Below are 17617 nucleotides of genomic sequence, written 5' to 3'. Positions count from 1 at the left end.
AGGCCTGGAAAAGATTGTGAAGTGGACATGGTAACCATGTTTCAATTTTTGTTCAGCAATGGAATTCTCTGCCTCAAAGCATGGTGGTTTATTCCTCTTTGCAGGTTTTTAAATAGAGGCTGGATGGCCATCTGTCAGGAGTGCTTTGATTGTATTTTCCTGCATGGCAAAATGGGGTTACACTGGATGGCCATTGGGACCGCTTCCTGATTCTCTTAACACAGTGGGTCCCAACCTTTGTTTGACCACGGTCAACTTGACCAAGGACCACTTTGACCAGGGACCACTTGACTACTCTCCAAATGGGTTACAAATCAGTTTTTGGTCAACTTTAGTTTCAGTTTGGTTATTTGAAGTGCTATTTCACAAAATTGCATTGGATAGACCACATCAGCTCTAGTTTCTGATACAGAACTTATGCCATCCGGTAGTCACCATCTGCTTGCCCATAGAAAACCATACTTAATAATCTAGAGCTGATGTGGTCTAACCCATGCAATTTTCTGGATCATCACCCAGAATAATCCCAGGAACAGGTCTAAAAACAAAGACACCTAGGCACCCCCGCTTCCAGGCATCACATGGAACGGCTCTGCTCAGTGGGAGGGAGGAGGAGGAGGAGGAGGAGAAGCAAAGCAGCAGGCAGGAGGCTTGTTGCGCCTTTTATGGTAGTCAGCTTCTTCCTCTCCCAACATCCCCATTGCCTTGGCACTATAAGAGGGTTTTGCGAGACCAGTTGCTCTTGTTGCAACTGTGTAACTGAGGCCGCGGACCATATTTTAGTTCTTGGAGACCACTGGTGGGGAACCACTGCTCTAACTGTAACAAACCACTGCTTTCCATTGACATTAGCAGTGAGTGACTGGCTTGAGAAATGGTAGCCTCCTGCCTCCTGGGCTCAAAGGGATATCTTCATTGGGAAGAGGTAACTGGTGTCGTTGAGCACAAAGCAAAAGGATTTTCCTTCCTGCCAGGGAAGGCTGCATATCTATATATATAAAAGGATAAAGTTGCGGGCGCAGTGACTATAACAACAAAACTAAACATCCCACAAATACGAAACTTGGCAACACAATGCAAAAGCCTTGCCTTCCGGTTACAACAACACAACCACACCACAAAACCACAATCCGGACCCACAAAACTCACAACAACACATCATGACTATAACAACACAACTAAACGCCCTAGAAATACAAAACTTGGCAACACAACGCAAAAGCCTTGCCTCCCGGTTGTAACAACACAATCACACCACAAAACCACACTGGACCCACAAAACTCACAACAATGCATCGTGACTGTAACAACACAACTAAACACTCCAGAAATACGAAACTTGGCGACACAACGCAAAAGCCTTCCCTCCCGGTTGTAACAACACAACCACACCACAAAACCACAATCCGGACCCCTAAAACTCACAACAATACATCGTGACTATAACAACACAACTAAACGCCCCAGAAATACAAAACTTGACAACACAACGCAAAAGCCTTGCCTCCTGGTTGTAACAACACAACCACACCACAAAACCACAATCCGGATGCACAAAACTCACAACAAAGCATTGTGACTATAACAACACAACTAAACGCCCCAGAAATATGAAACTTGGCACACAACTAAATGCCCCAGAAATACAAAACTTGACAACACAACGCAAAAGCCTTCCCTCCCAGTTGTAACAACACAATCACACCACAAAACCACAATCCAGACCCACAAAATTCACAACAATGCATCATGACTATAACAACACAATTAAACGCCCCAGAAATACAAAACTTGGCAAAACAACGCAAAAGCCTTGCCTCCCGATTGTAACAACACAATCACACCACAAAACACAATCCAGACCCACAAAACTGAAAAATTGAACAAGGTAACAGACTTCAAATATTACTACTAATATGAGTATAAAGAAGGTGGAGGTCACAGCATAAATACAACCTAATGTAGACTGACCAACACCACCATACTTCGCCACAGCAACGCGTGGCTGGGCACAGCTAGTACACTATAGAACGGATGCAGTTTGATGCCACTTTAACTGCTATGGCTCAATGCTACAGAATTGTGGATGTTGACGCTCCACAAGGTTAAATAGAGGCTGGGTGGCCATCTGAATCGCCACTGCATTCTACAGTGTAGATCCACCTGAATACAGGAAATGTCATGACAGCGTGGGTGGCACCTTGCTTTCTTTAAAAGGTGACAGAGAGAGGGTGTTGAGTAATAAAGCCATTCAGTGTGGTTCCTAAACTCGCCCAGCTGCACCACTTTTTAAAATTGTGTCAGAAGTGACTTGAGAACATACTAAAAATCGCTTTCGGTGTAAGAGAATTGGCCGTGTACAGTGATATCGCTCAGGGGATACCCGGATGTGTTTCCATCCTGCTGGGATGCTTCTCTCATGTCCTCTAGCTACACCACTGTGGTGGCACAACACCTTCTGAGAGCCCCTGCATTCAATGCAGTTCAAAGCTAGTTAAACTTCAGCAGCCAGAGAATTCCCATAAAACTGCAAGAAAAAATGCACACCAGGGCTCTGTGGTTTGTGTCATCACCCTCCAGGCTTCAAGTTGGTTCCAGGATTTCCTTTGCAATCCTCTGCACAGTGAAACCACTTTCTTTAACACCAGATGGAAACTGCATTAAATAGTTGGTTAAAAGAAGGATCTGGTTTGTAGCCCAGTCATATCTTTTCTCCACTTTATGGTGGGAAATGTGCAGCTTTCAGGCATGGGCAGGCTTCGGACCTCCAGGTGTTTTGGGCTTCAATTTCCACAATTCCTAACAGCTGATAAAATTTATATTTATTTATTTACTGTATTTATATGCTGCTTTTCTCACCCCTGGGGGGACTCAAAGCGGTGTACAACATATTAATGGCAAAATTCAGCGCCAAACATACATGTAAAAACCAAATCATAATATCAATAACATATAAGTTAAAATCACAAAAACCATTAAGCATAAAACATAAGCGACATTTAAACAATTAGGGCATAGTATTAAAGCATCTTCATATAAACATTAAAATCACATGATCCAAAATCGTAAACTGAAGCCATTCTAAATTGTTAATTGCACATAATCCTATTTATTTCCTGTACTGCATTGCTTTCCTGGCCAGGAGGGAGAGTCTGATCTAATCTCGCTGGGAAGAGAGTTCCAGAGCCGAGGAGCCGCTGCCGAGAAGACCCTGTCTCTCATCCCTGCCAATTGCACTTGCAAAGGAGGTGGGACTGAGAGCAGGGCCTCTCGAGAAAATGTTAACCTCTGTGGCTGGGATTTTTGGGAACTGATGTCCAAAACACCTGGAGGGCCAAAGTTTGCCTGTGCCTGGTTAATGAGGAGGGCGGGGAGCTGTTCACACCATCACCTAAAGCAGGAATGCCCAACCTCTAATTCTCCTGGTGTTTTGGACATCAACTCCCAGAAGCCTGAGCTACCTTGGCCAATGATTGGGGATGCTTGCAATGAAGTCCAAAAAGACAAGAGTTTGGGAAATACTGACCTAAAGGGCGGTCTTATTCCCAACCTCGGTTGAAGGTTGAGGAAGGTGAAGCTGTGCATGTTTACTGAGTTGCTGTGAGTTTTCCGGGCTCTATGGCCATGTTCCAGAACCATTATTTCCAGGTGTTTCGCCCACATCTATGGGAAGCGTCCTCAGAGGTTGTGAGGCCTGTTGGAAACTAGGCAAGTGGGGTTTATATATCTGTGGCAGGTTCAGGTTGGGAGAAAAAACTTTTGTATGTTGGAGGAAGATGTGAATGTTGCATTTGGCCACCTTGATTAGCATTGGCTGCTTCCTGCCGGGGAGGGGGGGAATCCTTTGTTGGGAGGTGTTAGCTGGTCCTGATTGATTCATGTCTGGAATTCCCCTGTTTTCTGAGTGTTGTTCTTTATTTATTACCCTGATTTTAGTTTTTTTTATAACTGGTAGCCAGATTTTGTTCATTTTCATGGTTTCCTCCTATCTGTTTAAATTGTCTACATGCTTCTTGTGGATTTCAATGGCTTCTCTGTGTAGCCTGACATGGTGGTTGTGGGAGTGGTCCAGCATTTCTGTGTTCTCAAATCATATGCTGTGTCCAGGTTGGTTCAAGTGCTCTGCTCTGGCTGACTTCTCTTGTTGGGTCAGTCTGCAGTTCCTTTCGTGTTCCTTGATTGGTGTCTGGGCAATGCAGCGTTTGGTGGTCCCTATGTAGTCACAGCTGCATGGTATACTACTCAACTGCTGGCTGGAGAACAAAGGTTTGCATTTGCGCGGCGATATAAGGAGTCAAAATGGGAGTGGTGTGCAGATGTTGTCCGACTGCAGCCCCAGCATCCCCCGTACTGGCTGGAGGGCCGCGCGGCTGTTACTCCCTGCTTTCAAAGCGAGAAGGAATTGAATAGAGATCCTCGCTCTTTCTCTCCAGCCTCAGAAGGGCTGCGGGGAGGCGGCTTCTCCTCTCAACCAATTGGCTCCGTATCCGAGGAGGGAACCGAACAGACCAACGGTGGGGCTGCAGCCTCGTTGAGGCCTCCTGGCTGACTGTATAGCTACGCTGTAGAATGAATACCATTTGACACCACTCTTTAAGTGCCCTAGCTCAATGCTATGGACTCAAAAGAAGGCTCACTGAGTCAGGACAGTGAAGCGAGCGCCAAACTGCATTAGTTCTACAGTCTAGGACAGGCATGGGCCAACTTGGGCCCTCCGGGTGTTTTGGACTTCAACTCCCACCATTCCTAACAGCCGGTAGGTGCTGAGACTGGCACTAAGAGGAAGGAGGAGAACCTGAGAGGAAATGCTGTGAGGAACTGATCGAAGCAAGGGGCCATAAGGCGCCCCAATGCGGATCAGCTCCGGTTTCTCCTCACCGGGGAGCACACAGGGGACAAGGCGTCTGGCGACCCCCTTCCCACCTATAGGCTCTCACAGCCATAAAAGTCAAGCTGTTCGGAATGACGCCTGGTTCCTTTTCCCGCTCTTCCTTGGAAGCGCATACGAAACGATTCAACTGGTGTGCTGCGTACTAAGCTGTGCGCCTTCAAGTCTCTTCCGTTTTATAGCGACCCTATTATGAAGTTTTCTTGTGTGTCAGGTGTTGTTTTCATATGAAGCTGAGAGACTGTGTCTTGCCCAGGCTGAGAAAGTATGGTCCTGCACTTGGTTTGGCATTGTGAAGTTGTAACCCTAGATCAGTGGTTCTCAACCTGTGGGTCCCCAGATGTTTTGGCCTTCAACTCCCATAAACCCTAACAGCTGGTATACTGGCTGGGATTTCTGGGAGTTGTAGGCCAAAACACTTGAGGACCCACAGGTTGAGAATCACTACCCTAAATGGAGACCAGGCTCTGAATCTCTGCTCGCCCAGAAATGATCACTGGTTGGCCTTGGCTGAGTCACATTCTCTCAGCCTCATAGGGAGGCCAAGGCGAACCTCTTCTGAGCCAAATTGACTGAGAAAAACCCTGTGATGGGGAAGCCATGAGCTGGAAGCGCCTTGAAGGCACCCCAGAAGGTACGCAAAGATGTTTCTCCACACCCCAAGCTTTGGGTTGCTGTGAGTTTTCCAGGCTGTAAGGTTCCAGAAGGTAACGATACTCCATGAAGTCATGCCGGCCACATGACCTTGGAGGTGTCTACGGACAACGCCGGCTCTTTGGCTTAGAAATGGAGATGAGCACCAACCCCCAGAGTTGGACATGACTGGACTTAACGTCAGAGGAAACCTTTACCTTTACTTAAAAGTTCTAAAAGCATTCTTTCCTGAGGTTTAACCCACATCTATGGCAGGCATCCTCAGAGATTGTGAGGTATGTTGGAAACTAGGCAAGTGGGGTTTATATGTCTGTGGAATGACAAGAACTCTTGTCTGAGGCAATTGTGAATACTGCAACTGACCACTTCAATTAGCATTGAATACCCTTGCAGCTTCAAGGTCTGGCTGCTTCCTTACTGTTGTTGGGAAGTGTTAACTGGCCCTGATTGTTTTTTGTCTGGAATTCCTTTGTTTTCAGAGTGTTGTTCTTTATTTACTGCCCTGATTATACAATTTTTTAATACAGGTATCCAGATTGTGTTCATTTTCATTGTTTCCTCTATTCTGTTGAAATTGTCCACCTGCTTCTTGTGGATTTCAATGGCTTCTCTGTGTAGTCTGACATGGTGGTTGCTAGCGTGGTCTGGCATTTCTGTGTCCTCACATAATATGCTGTGTCCAGGTTGGTTCATCAGGTGCTCTGCTATGGATGACTTCTCTAGTTAATGGCTTCTCCAGTGCCTTTCCTGTTCCTTAATTAGTGGTCTCTATGTAGACTATGTAGAGCTGCATACCGGGCCATATAAAAAAAATAATCAGGGTGGGGGGTTGAAACTATTTTTAGTGAATCATGAAGAATAGTGCCATAACACAAAATAATTTAGAAATCAGGCTCCACCGATAAACTTCAGTAGACACTCAAGGCAGAGAAACTTCAGTGGACACTCATTGGGATTTGCAGGGTTGTTGTGTTTTCCGGCTGTAAGGCTGGGCTGTGGCGCAGGCTGTTGAGCAACCAGCTGCAACAAATCACTCTGACCAAGAGGTCATGAGTTTGAGGCCAGCTCGGAGCCCCGCGTTTGTTTTGTCTTTGTTCTATGTTAAGGCATTGAATGTTTGCCTTATATGTTCAGGGTGAGAAGGGCGGAATATAAATACTGTAAATAAATAAATGTTCCAGAAGCATTCTCTCCCAACGTTTCGCCAACATCTATGGCAGGCATCCTCAAAGGTTGGGAGGTATATTGGAAAAAACTAAGCAAGGGAAGGTTTATTTATCTGTGGAAGGTCCAGGGTGGGAGAAGGAACTCTTGCCTGTTGGAGCCCATGGGGATTTGGTTAATCAGTTAAAATTAATCTGAAAAAAATCTGAAAAAATGGGGGGGGGGGATTGAACCCCTAACCCTCTTCCCCTCTTTGCTACAGCCCTGGCTGCATGGCATGCCATAGACTCCTGCAGAGGTGAGAGGATCCCTCCTGTCCTTTGCTGAACAGAGCATTTGCTGGATTTTCTTAGTGGGACTGTAGATTTATCTGCTCCGTCTCCCTCCTCGGAAGCATCCTTGCTCTTCACAGTGCAAACGCCGTCCCGAAACGGTGTCTCCCTCCCGACGCTAAGAGGGACAGGAGCCCCAGACTCAGGTCCTAAAAAGACACCTTTAAGATGGATCGGACTGGGATAGGTTTAGCCCCTTCGCTGCGCCTCCTTTAGGTGCAAATGTCTGTCGCAGAACTAAGGAAAGGCAGGAGAAAGGTGTCTTCTCCCTGGGGGCAGGACCTACACGGCGGTCTCAAACCGGAGTCCGTCCGGTCTGAATGGGAGAAAGCGGCCCCACCTCCCTTTGCCCAGAATGGGCGGGAATGGCTCCCGGCTCACTCGCTATGCGTCTCTGAAGCGGACCTGCTGGGCTTCAAAGCCGGCTCTTTGGAGGATCTAGTGAGTCAGGGGCGTTGCCGCACTTACTTGGCCACCGAGCGCCACGAGTGGGCAAAGGGAGCCGGGCAGGGCAATGGGCCATGCGTGGAAAGGCACTCAAGGTGCATGGAAATGTCCCCCCTATGAGGGAGGGAGGAATGAAAAGCGGGACAGAAATGAAATAATACTAATACTAAGAATAATGGAAGACTGCTTGGCTCGCCCTTTACAGTCAGAAATCATAAAACCCTAGAGTTGGAAGCGACCTCGAGGGCCATCCAGTGCAATCCCCCTGCCAAGGAAAATCGCATTCAAAGCACCCCTGATAGATGACCATCCAGCTTCTGCTTAAAAGCCTCCAAAGAAGGATCCTCCACCACACTCTGTGGCAGAGAGTTCCCCTGCTGAACAGCTGTCTCACACAGTGAGAAAGTTTTTCCACATGTTCAGGTGGAGTCTCCTTTCCTGTAGTTTAAAGCACCCCAGTCTCCAGGGCAGCAGAAAACAAGCTTGCTCCCTCTTAGGACGTCCCTTCACGTATTGATACATGGCCCTCCCCATGTCTCCTCTCAGCCTTCTCTTCTGCAGGCGAAACATGCCCCGCTCTTTACGCCGCTCCTCATAGGGTTTGTTCTCCAGACCTCCCCGCCTCAAAACACGCGGCGGAGAGCAAGCCAAGCAGCAACCGCCTTCTGAGAGTAGAAACCGGCCTCTATCTCGTCCCCTGCGTTTCGTATTCTCAGAAGAGGTGGAGGATTGTTCCTCTAACCAAACCACTTAAGGAAAGGGAATCGTCCTTCCACACAGCCTTGGGGCGGCGGAGCAGAGGGGCCGAGGGGCGTGAAGAGAAGAAGTACAGCGAAGAAGACAACGAGGGAGAAAGCGCGGCGGAATCAGAGGAACGAATGAACGAAGGGACTGCATGAATGGGCGAAGTGTCCCGACAGGAATCACCAGGCGCTTAGGCTGCGTTGCCTGGCGAGTGCCTCCCGATCCCCAGCCGCCCATAGAAACCAATGAAGAGAGCCAGAGCCGCCTGAGCAGGTGCCAGCACTGTGTGTGGCACCTTCGGAGGACACACAAAAAAGGAGGTCCAATGTGTTGTCCAAGGCTTTCATGGCCGGAATCACTGGGTTGCTGTGCGTTTTCCGGGCTGAAAACCAGAGAAGTCAGCCATAGCAGAGCACCCGATGGATCAACCAGGACACAGTGTATTATTTGAGAAACACAGAAATGCTGGACCACTCACAACTATCATGTCAGGCAACACAGAGAAGCCAGTGAAATCCACAAGCATGTGGACAATTTCAACAGAAAGGAGGAAACCATGAACATGAACAAAATCTGGCTACCTCTATTAAAAAACTCCAAAATCAGAACAGTAAATAAGGAACAAAACTCTGAAAACAGAGGAATTCCAGACATGAATCAGTCAGGGGCAGCTAACACCTCCCAACAAAGGATTCCCCCGGGCACTGCAGGAATCAGCCAGGCTTTGAAGCTGCAAAGCTATTCAATGCTAATCAAGGAGACCAATAACAACATTCACACTTGCCTCAGGCAGACAAGGGTTCTTTCTCTCTCCCTGGACCATCCACAGATCTATAAACCCCACTTGCTTAGTTTCCAACAGACCTCACAACCTCTGAGAATGCCTGCCATAGAGGCGGGCGAAACGTCAGGAGATAATGCTTCTGGAACATGGCCATGCAGCCCGGGAAATAGACAGCCACCTAGTGAAGCCTTCGCCAACACATTGTTCCATCTCTTATTTGTCAAAGGATTGTTCATAAAGGCATGAGTTTCCATGATACCTCACAACCTCTGAGGATGCCTGGGCGCAACGTCAGGAGAGAGTGCTTCTGGAAGGTGGGCCATACAGCGCGGGAAACTCACAGCAACCCAAACAGCATGTCCCTTTTGAGCCGATGCCACCTGGGGGGGTTCTGCCTGCTCTCCCCTCCCCTGTTCCCAGACCGAGAACAGGCTTTTCCCCAAACTTTCTTCTTTGGAAAGGGGGAGGGGGGGGAGGGAGGTGTCACGTGATCCTGGGGAGAGGGAGGGGGGGTCTCTCTCTCTCTCTCTCTCTCTCTCTCTCGGTCTCTTTCCCCGCCTCCTCCCTCCCTCCCTCCTCTCCTCTTTTCTCTCCTCGGCGCCTTCCTTCCCTTCCGCCGGACTTTCAGTCTCCCAACTCCGGCGAGGCTGGAGGGAGAGCGGGAGCGGGGAGGAAGCCAGCCGGGCTCCTCTCCGCGGCGGCGGCGGCAGCAGCGACGCAGAAGAGGGAGAAGAGGAAGGGAAAGCGGGGGAGGAGGAGGCAGAAGGGCGAGACTCCAAGAGGATGTGGCTCCTTGCCGTGGCCACAACTTTCTGGGGATTGTGCCTGGCGCCAGGTAAGCGCGGGATGGAGAGGCGGGATGCGGCTGCCGCGAGTTTCCCGGGCTGTATGGCCGTGTTCCAGAGAGCATTGCCTCCTGACGATTTTGCCCAGACATCCTCAGAGCTTGTGAGGTCTGTTGGAAACTAGGCAAGTGGGGTATATATGTCCAGGATGGGAGAAAGAATCCTTGTCTGTTGGAGCAAGTGAATGTTGGAATTCGCCACGTTGATTAGTATTGAATAGCAGGGTTGTTGTATGTTTTCCGGGCTGTATGGCCATGTTCCAGAAGTATTCTCTCCTGACGTTTCGCCCACATCTATGGCAGGCATCCTCAGAGGTTGTGAGCATTGAATAGCCTTTCAGCTTCAAGGTCTGGCTGCTTACTGCGGGATGGCCATCTGCCGGGGGTGCTTTGACGGTGTGTCAAAGTCTGGGTCGGACTGGGTGGCCCTGGTTGTTCTCTTCCCGCTCCGTGGCCAAATTCGCGCCTGGGATTCAGCTGCGGGAGGCTTCTCCCCGAGAGAAGGCGACTCGCTGGGTGGGGTGGTTGGGGGTGTTGTCGTCGTCGTGCGCCTTTTCGCCGCTTTCCCGACTGGCGGGGAGCCTGCCTGGGGTTTCTCTGCCTGCCACCGAGGGAGTGAGGCTCTCCCGGTGGGTTTCCGTGGCTGCGCGGGAAGCGGACCCTTCCCTCCAGAGACGGAGGAGAGAGAAGAACCGTTCCCGCCTGTTCTTCCTCGGAGGTCCCGCTCGTCCTCCCAAACCGAGGCCCAGAGGAATGGGAAGGGTCGGTGGCGATGCCGACTGACAAGCTGGACGAGGATTTCCTTCCTTGCGTTGTCGAAGGCTTTCATGGCCGGAATCACAGGGCAGCTGTGAGTTTTCCAGGTTGTCTGGCTATGCTCCAGAAGCATTCCCTCCTGACGTTTCGCCCGCATCTAAAGCCAAGCAGGAATCAGCCAGGCTTTGAAGTTGCAAGGCTTTTCAATGCTAATCAAGATGATTAATTACAACATCTACAGTTGCCCCCAACTGACAAGAGTTCTTTCTCCCACCCTGGACCTTCCACAGATATATAAACCTCCCTTGCTTAGTTTTCAACAGACCTCAACAACCTCTGAGGATGCCTGCCATAGATGTGAGCAAAACGTCAGGAGAGAATGCTTCTGGAACATGACCATACAGCTTGGAAAATTTCCAACAACCCCCTTCCTTCCATCCACCCTTCCTCTCCTCTTCCTTACAGTTCCTTTCCCACCTTTCCCTGCCCCTGCTGAGCAACCAAAGGATTCTTTAATTGCATCTAGTCTGGTTTCTCAACCATACTGTAGAATTAATGCTGTTTGAGGCCTCTTTATCCAGTAATGCTTTGGGTTCCTGCAGGGCGGGGCAGGGGGAGTTGTAGCTTTACTAGGTCTTCAGGCTTTTCTGCTGAAGACAGGTGGTCCCTTACCAAACTACAGATTCCATAGAATTGTCACATAGCAGTTAAAGTGTTGTCCAACTGCATTAATTCTACGTTATAGATCAGGCATGGGCAAACTTCTGCCCTCCAGGTGTTTTGGACTTCAACTCCCACAATTCCTAACAGCCTACCGGCTGTTAGGAATTGTGAGAGTTGAAGTCCAAAACACCTGGAGGGACCACATTTGCTCATGCCTCTTGTAGATGCACTCAAAGGTTTCCCAGGACCTCTCAAGACTGAGGAAGTGGAAGAATCTCCCCACCTCCAAAGAAGGAGCCTCCACCACACACGCCAGGGCAGAGAGTTGCACTGCTGAACAGCTCTCACAGGCAGTTCTTCCTGATGTTCAGGTGGAATCTCCTTTCCTGTAGTTTGAATCCATTGTTCCGCATCCTAGTCTCTGGGGCAGCAGAAAACAAGCTTGCTCTCTCTTCCCTATGACTTCCCCTCACATATTTATACACATATCATGTCTCCTCTCAGCCTTCTCTTCTGCAGGCTAAACATGCCCAGCTCTTTAAGCCGTTCCTCATAGAGCTTGTTTTCCAAACCCTTGATCGAATTTTAGCCCCTCTCTCTTCTACCTCCTCTTTTTGTGGGGTGCAGGAGCCCCAAAGGGGTCTTGGGTGCATCTACATTAAAATAGTGCAATTTAACGCCACTTTAACAGCCATGTCTCAATGCAGTGGACTTTTGAGAGCAGTGGACTCTTGGGAGTGCAACAGAATAGTTTTACCAGGTCTGTAGCCTCTGTGCAAAGAAAACTGTGGCCTCACCAAACTACAGCTCCCAGGATTCCATAACATTGAGCCATGGCAGTTAAGGTGGCATCCAACTGCAATAATTCTACTTTGTAGATTCACTTGAAGGTTTCCTAAGACATCTCAAGACAAAGTCTTATGAAATTATGCTTCTCTGAGACTGAGGAAATGGGAGAACACCCCCCCCCCTCTCTTCCACCTCCTCGTTTTGAGAGGCGCAGGAGCCCCAGAGGGGTCTTGGGAACATCTACACTTAAAAGTAATGCAGTTTAACACCACTTTAACAGCCATGGCTCAATGCAATGCACTTTTGAGAGCAGTGGACTCTTGGTAGTGCAAAGGAGAGTCTGGGTTGCTGTGAGTTTTCCAGGCTGTACGGCCATGTTCCAGAAGCATTTTCTCCTGACGTGGGTACTCTTCCCTTGGTGGAAGAAAATCAGGATACAAATAAATATTTATTATTATTTATGATGATTTTACCAGGCCAGTAGCCTTCTCTGTAAAAGAGAGCTGGTGCCTCACCAAACTATAACTTCCAGGATTCCATAGCATTGAGCCATGGCAGTTAAAGTGGTGTCAGACTGCACTCATTCTACAGTGCAGATGCACCTCCTGTTGCCCTGGTCCTGCTTCTTGATCAGGTAGTAGAGACAGAACAAATTCCTTGGTCTTCCCTTCCATTTCTAGACAGGAGTTGGTTTACATGATAAAGGAGCGGGGAGCATTGGATGCCTTTTCCGCTGTAATTGTGCATGGCAAAACAGTAATTAAATCATTTGCAATTAATTAGTAGTTAAGTAAACCCTTTGGCACAGGAGGAGAAAAAAAAAACAAACCCTCCGGAGCGCATCTATTAGGAGCATCACTTTCCCCCTCCTCCTTTTCTGCATCATGGGTTTGTTTGCCTTTTTAAAAGAAGCCTTTTGCTTTTTGCAAGAGCTCTGAAAGGAGGAGAGAAAGAGGTCTGAGAGGCTGTGCAAAACAGATCAATTTTGTTCCTGGTTCATTGCTGTTCATTCTGCCCTCTGCTGGATGCAGTTTAGCCTGATGCAGCCAAACAGCCTTTGAGAAATTGGAAAAAGAAATAAGACCTTTATAGCGCTGCCTCTGTAAAATAGCCAGCGCTGTTGGGAGAAGATATGATGCCCTTAACTAAAGAGCCTACAGCCAGACCAAACGCAGAATTAAAAGTAAAGAAGAGGAATATAGAAAAATCAATCCTAAACACTAAAAAGGGGAATTTCAGACAAGAAACAATCAGGGCCGGTTAACGTCTCCCAACAAAGGATTCCCCAGGCAGGAAGCAGCCAGGCTTTGAAGCTACAAGGCCATTCAATGCCAATCAAGGTGGCCAATTGCAACGTTCACACTTTCCTCAAACACAGAACAGTTCTTTCTCCCACCCTGGACATTCCACAGATATATATAAACCCCAATTGCCTAGTTTCCAACAGACCTTACAACATCTGAGGATGCTTGCTATAGAAGTGGGTGAAATGTCAGGAGAGAATGCTTCTGGAACATGGCCATACAACCTGGAAAACTCACAGAAACCCAGTCTTAAACATATTTGCACCTGCTTCCTAGTTCTTGATAAGATGACCTAACACATCTTCACTCATTTCCCCATGAATTTAATTATCTCCATGTAAACATGCCTAAGAGTGCCATATTAGATATTTTAATGCAAACCTAATAATGTTTTTTTTTCTATTCTAGGGTTTGCTTTGCAAATACAGTGTTATCAGTGTGAGGAATTTCAGCTGAATAATGACTGCTCGTCCCCAGAGTTTATAGTGAATTGCACCGTGAATGTCCAAGACATGTGTCAGAAGGAAGTAATGGAGCAAAGTTCAGGTAAGGTAAATTACACCCATCTTCTCTCATTATGCACTGCCTGCTCTTGCCTTTGAATTTCTGTCTCTGTCTATTTCAACTCTTTAGATAATTCAAGTGTATCTCTGGATGGACTTTAATTTGCTTCAAATGCAGACTAGATTTGAATACGGCCTGCCTTTCATCCGTGTAGCTTGTTGACAGTTTCATTTTAAATGTTAGATGCTTGTGTTTACTTACGAGAAGTTAACAAATCTATAGCAGGACAGCACAAGATGTTTCAGAGCTCTGTACCATACAGGGAAATTAATAACAAGTTCATTTAATCTCATTACAGTTAATTACACAGACTTTCTCCCTTGAGTTTGAAGAAAATGTGTTGAATTAGTAGCTCCGTTTATTTACTCTAGCAGTACATAGTCCGTAATGGTTGATCGTGAGAGTGTGTATACATGGAGATCCAATGTTTGAGTCCTCAAGATGAGTCTTATACATATGATAAGACCATTTAGGAATTGCATAGGGCTAGAGGTGAGAGGGTTTTGCTTTGGAACTATATATAATTTCTAAAAAAATTCATATAAATAAGTATTTATGAAAAGAGCATAACACACATACACCTCCCCTAAACAAAACTAAATTGAGAATCTGTGGACTGAAATACTGATGATACTGAACTGACTTTCTTTAAATTTGCTATTTTAACAGCGGAGGACTCTGCTTGAAAATCAACCGCATCCATTAAGATTTACAAAACTCTCATGAACTGGATTTAATGTTGTAATTAAATGAGATAGATTTGTGGTTGAAGGATAAACCGGGAAGAAACTATTTGGTAGTTTCAGATGTATTTGAATAGTATTGTGTCTTTTTCCAAGAAGACCCATGGACAAGTATTGACTTCTCCAGCATTCCTGAAATAATATTCAAATTGTAAATCTACAGAGATAAAATTGAGAGGCATCTCAAGAAACGACAATAATACATTCAGAAAATACTCTGTATCACTGATTTGGGGAAAATAGATATGGGAAAAGTAAATTTGTTGTCAAAGGCTTTTATGGTTGGAATCACTGGGTTGTTGTTCATTTTCCGGGCTGTATGGCCATGTCCCAGAAGCATTCTCTCTTGACATTTCATCCACATCTATGGCAGGCATCCTCAGAGGTTGAGAGGTGAGGATGCCTGCCAGAGATGTGGGCAAAATATCAGGAGAGAATGCTTCTGGAACATACAGCCTGGAAAATGCACAACAACCCAAAAGTAAATTTACCAGAAGTGCAACCTTTTTTCATGCCTGTTGCTCAAGGAGTGCTTTCATATGCATGCATTGATGCCAGAATCTACAATAATGATCAACATAATAACATAATTTTATTTGTTCAACTTCAAAAACTTACAAAAATGCGACACTGATTGGTTATAATAAATCTGTAATGTTCTTCTGATACATGTCACAATTATATCAGTTATTAGCCACTGCAATTTACTGGTGCAATCTCAGAATTTTTCATGGCTGTGCAAATGAATAGGTTGTAAGTAATTAATGGCTGTAGAAGGGAATACAAAACTCTGAATAAAGGGTCATGAAATGTGGCAAGTCCTGCGTTGGAGGTGCAGATCCCTCCCAGGTTTTAAAAGTGAGAAAAAAAAATCTCAAGTTCAGTGGACGTTTAGAGCAAAAATGTCCTTTCAGTCGTTGTGCACTCCATACTCTTCTCCTGAAAGTTGGAAATTAAAGATAATTATGCTCTTCTGGTGTAATTTTTAAATCTTCTACACAATTTTGGGCAGGCATTTAGAAGGCTCTCACTCATCCTTATTATTTTCTTTCTTTTTTCTTTTCTTAATGTAGGTGGTAATGGATGAAATGGTGCTACCTAAAAGTCTATTAAAATCATTTCCAAAAAGAGCCCAGTAGAAATATTAAAATGCTTTTCTTAGCTACCCTTTTCTAACATTGCTCCTCTTGGGTCATACACATACACAATTTCAACTGGGGATTTAAAACTTTAAGACCCTTTAAGTAAGCATATCAGTAATCTTTTAAGCTGAAGGTTAGCGAGGCAGGAAAATGTGGGCCAGCAAAACCCTTTTATCTAGGAATGGCTTGCTTAAGCCATTTTTGGGTGCCTTGATTTGTAGGAGATGGATTTTTCAAAGAGGTGGTTCTTGTGTGTGCGTTTTAAATCAGATTTACAACTGGGTTTTCAACCTGATTGATTATGCTACCATGACTATGTTAAGTTCAAAGTAAGAACTAATTGGATCTTGAAACATTTAGAGTCAAATAAATGTGCCTTCCTCATTCTGGAGAAATGGATTTGTAATGGATTCCATAAAAAGGGAACACACACACACACACACATATATGTTGGATTTATCAAGATACGAATTTTGCACTGGGTTGTAACAGTAGTATCTTGCTTACATCAGGACATCATCTATTGAATATTATGCATATCATTTGTGCATACCTCTGTAATTTAATAACTTTATTTTTAAGGTAGTCTGGTTTTATTGAAATCAGTACTGGAATATGCAGCATTCTTGCTTAAGGGAAAATTTCTATATGTGTCAGTGGGACATTTTTCCATGTAAGTGTGCTTAAGACAAGGCTACGGAGAGCTAAACCCAATGCTGAAGTTTCTTTACATCACAGGGTACTTCAAAACAAGGACTCAAATCAGTGACTCTGCACAGTTCATAAACTCCAGCAATGTTATTTTACACCAGATTGCTGTGCTACACATGTACCATGGTGTGAGGCCATTGAATTTGGTGGGGATTCAGAATAGACATGTATAGAATTAGACCCTAATGGTGTTCTTTCAAGCCTACATGGAGTTTGCTAACTGGCACTTTAAAATGTGCGCAATAAAATGCTACATTTTCACACAATTTTATAACTGAGGTTACTTTTATACTTGTGTTGTGCCATAGAGCTTACATATCAATTTTTATTTTATAAAAATGTGTGAATTCTTAATCTGTTGTATATAATGAAATAATATGCAATTGTACACTTGGCTATTTAATTAAATAAGGTCAGTGGATTAAAATGTTTTTCATAATTTATTTTCTTTATAAAATTTATTTTTTATCACTGTTTGATATGATTGTTTACCTAAGCTTTACTTAAGAGTGTATAGCATTTGGCACAGAGGCAGTGGAGAAAGAATTGCTTTCCATGGAAACTCCACTTACAATGCCTCGCTGAGCACTTGGTGAATAACAAGTCCTAGACACAAAAAATACACCAGTCTTACCAAATAGTTGTGTTGTTCCTGTCTTCTAGGCATTTCTGGTTTATGGGATCCTAAGGTGAACCAGGGGTTTGGGGGCAGAAAGTGACTTGCCAAGATTACCTACCCATGGATTTCCATGGCCAAATGGGGAATCAAACATAAATTCATAATCTGATGTTCAAACCACCACACTATGCAGGCTCTCAGCATCGCCATAAATGTTGCATAGCAATTTCATTTCATGGTCAAGAGAAAGGATTTTCTAAGAGAGTGGAGGATGACAGAGAACATAATGTATTATCTGAGCGAGATTGGGAAAACCTTAGAGAAAGAGATGCGTTATAGATCATATTCTAATTGGACAGAATATATAGAGTGTTGGGTATCTTGTGAATTAGAGACTCAGATGATGGAAAACAGATTCAGCTTTTGACAAAGAGAACAGAAAAATGTAGCCACTTGGTATCCCTCCGTT

At 45.6% G+C, this 17617-nt stretch overlaps 1 protein-coding gene across 1 annotated transcript in view; it reads left to right on the top strand.

The window, feature by feature from the left end:
* Positions 1–9600: 9600 nt before the first annotated feature.
* The window catches only part of lypd1 (LY6/PLAUR domain containing 1), a 42440-nt gene continuing 34423 nt past the window's right edge, over positions 9601–17617 (top strand). The window contains exons 1-2 of the mRNA XM_003226145.4: positions 9601–9848; positions 13778–13915. Coding sequence (XP_003226193.1) covers positions 9797–9848; positions 13778–13915 — 190 coding nt within the window. The 5' untranslated portion in view covers positions 9601–9796. The remainder of the gene's footprint in view (positions 9849–13777; positions 13916–17617) is intronic.

This window comes from Anolis carolinensis, chromosome 1 (genome assembly GCF_035594765.1).
Source record: "Anolis carolinensis isolate JA03-04 chromosome 1, rAnoCar3.1.pri, whole genome shotgun sequence".
In the NCBI taxonomy this organism is placed as follows: domain Eukaryota; kingdom Metazoa; phylum Chordata; class Lepidosauria; order Squamata; family Dactyloidae; genus Anolis; species Anolis carolinensis.
This window is presented reverse-complemented; position numbering and strand designations above follow the sequence as displayed.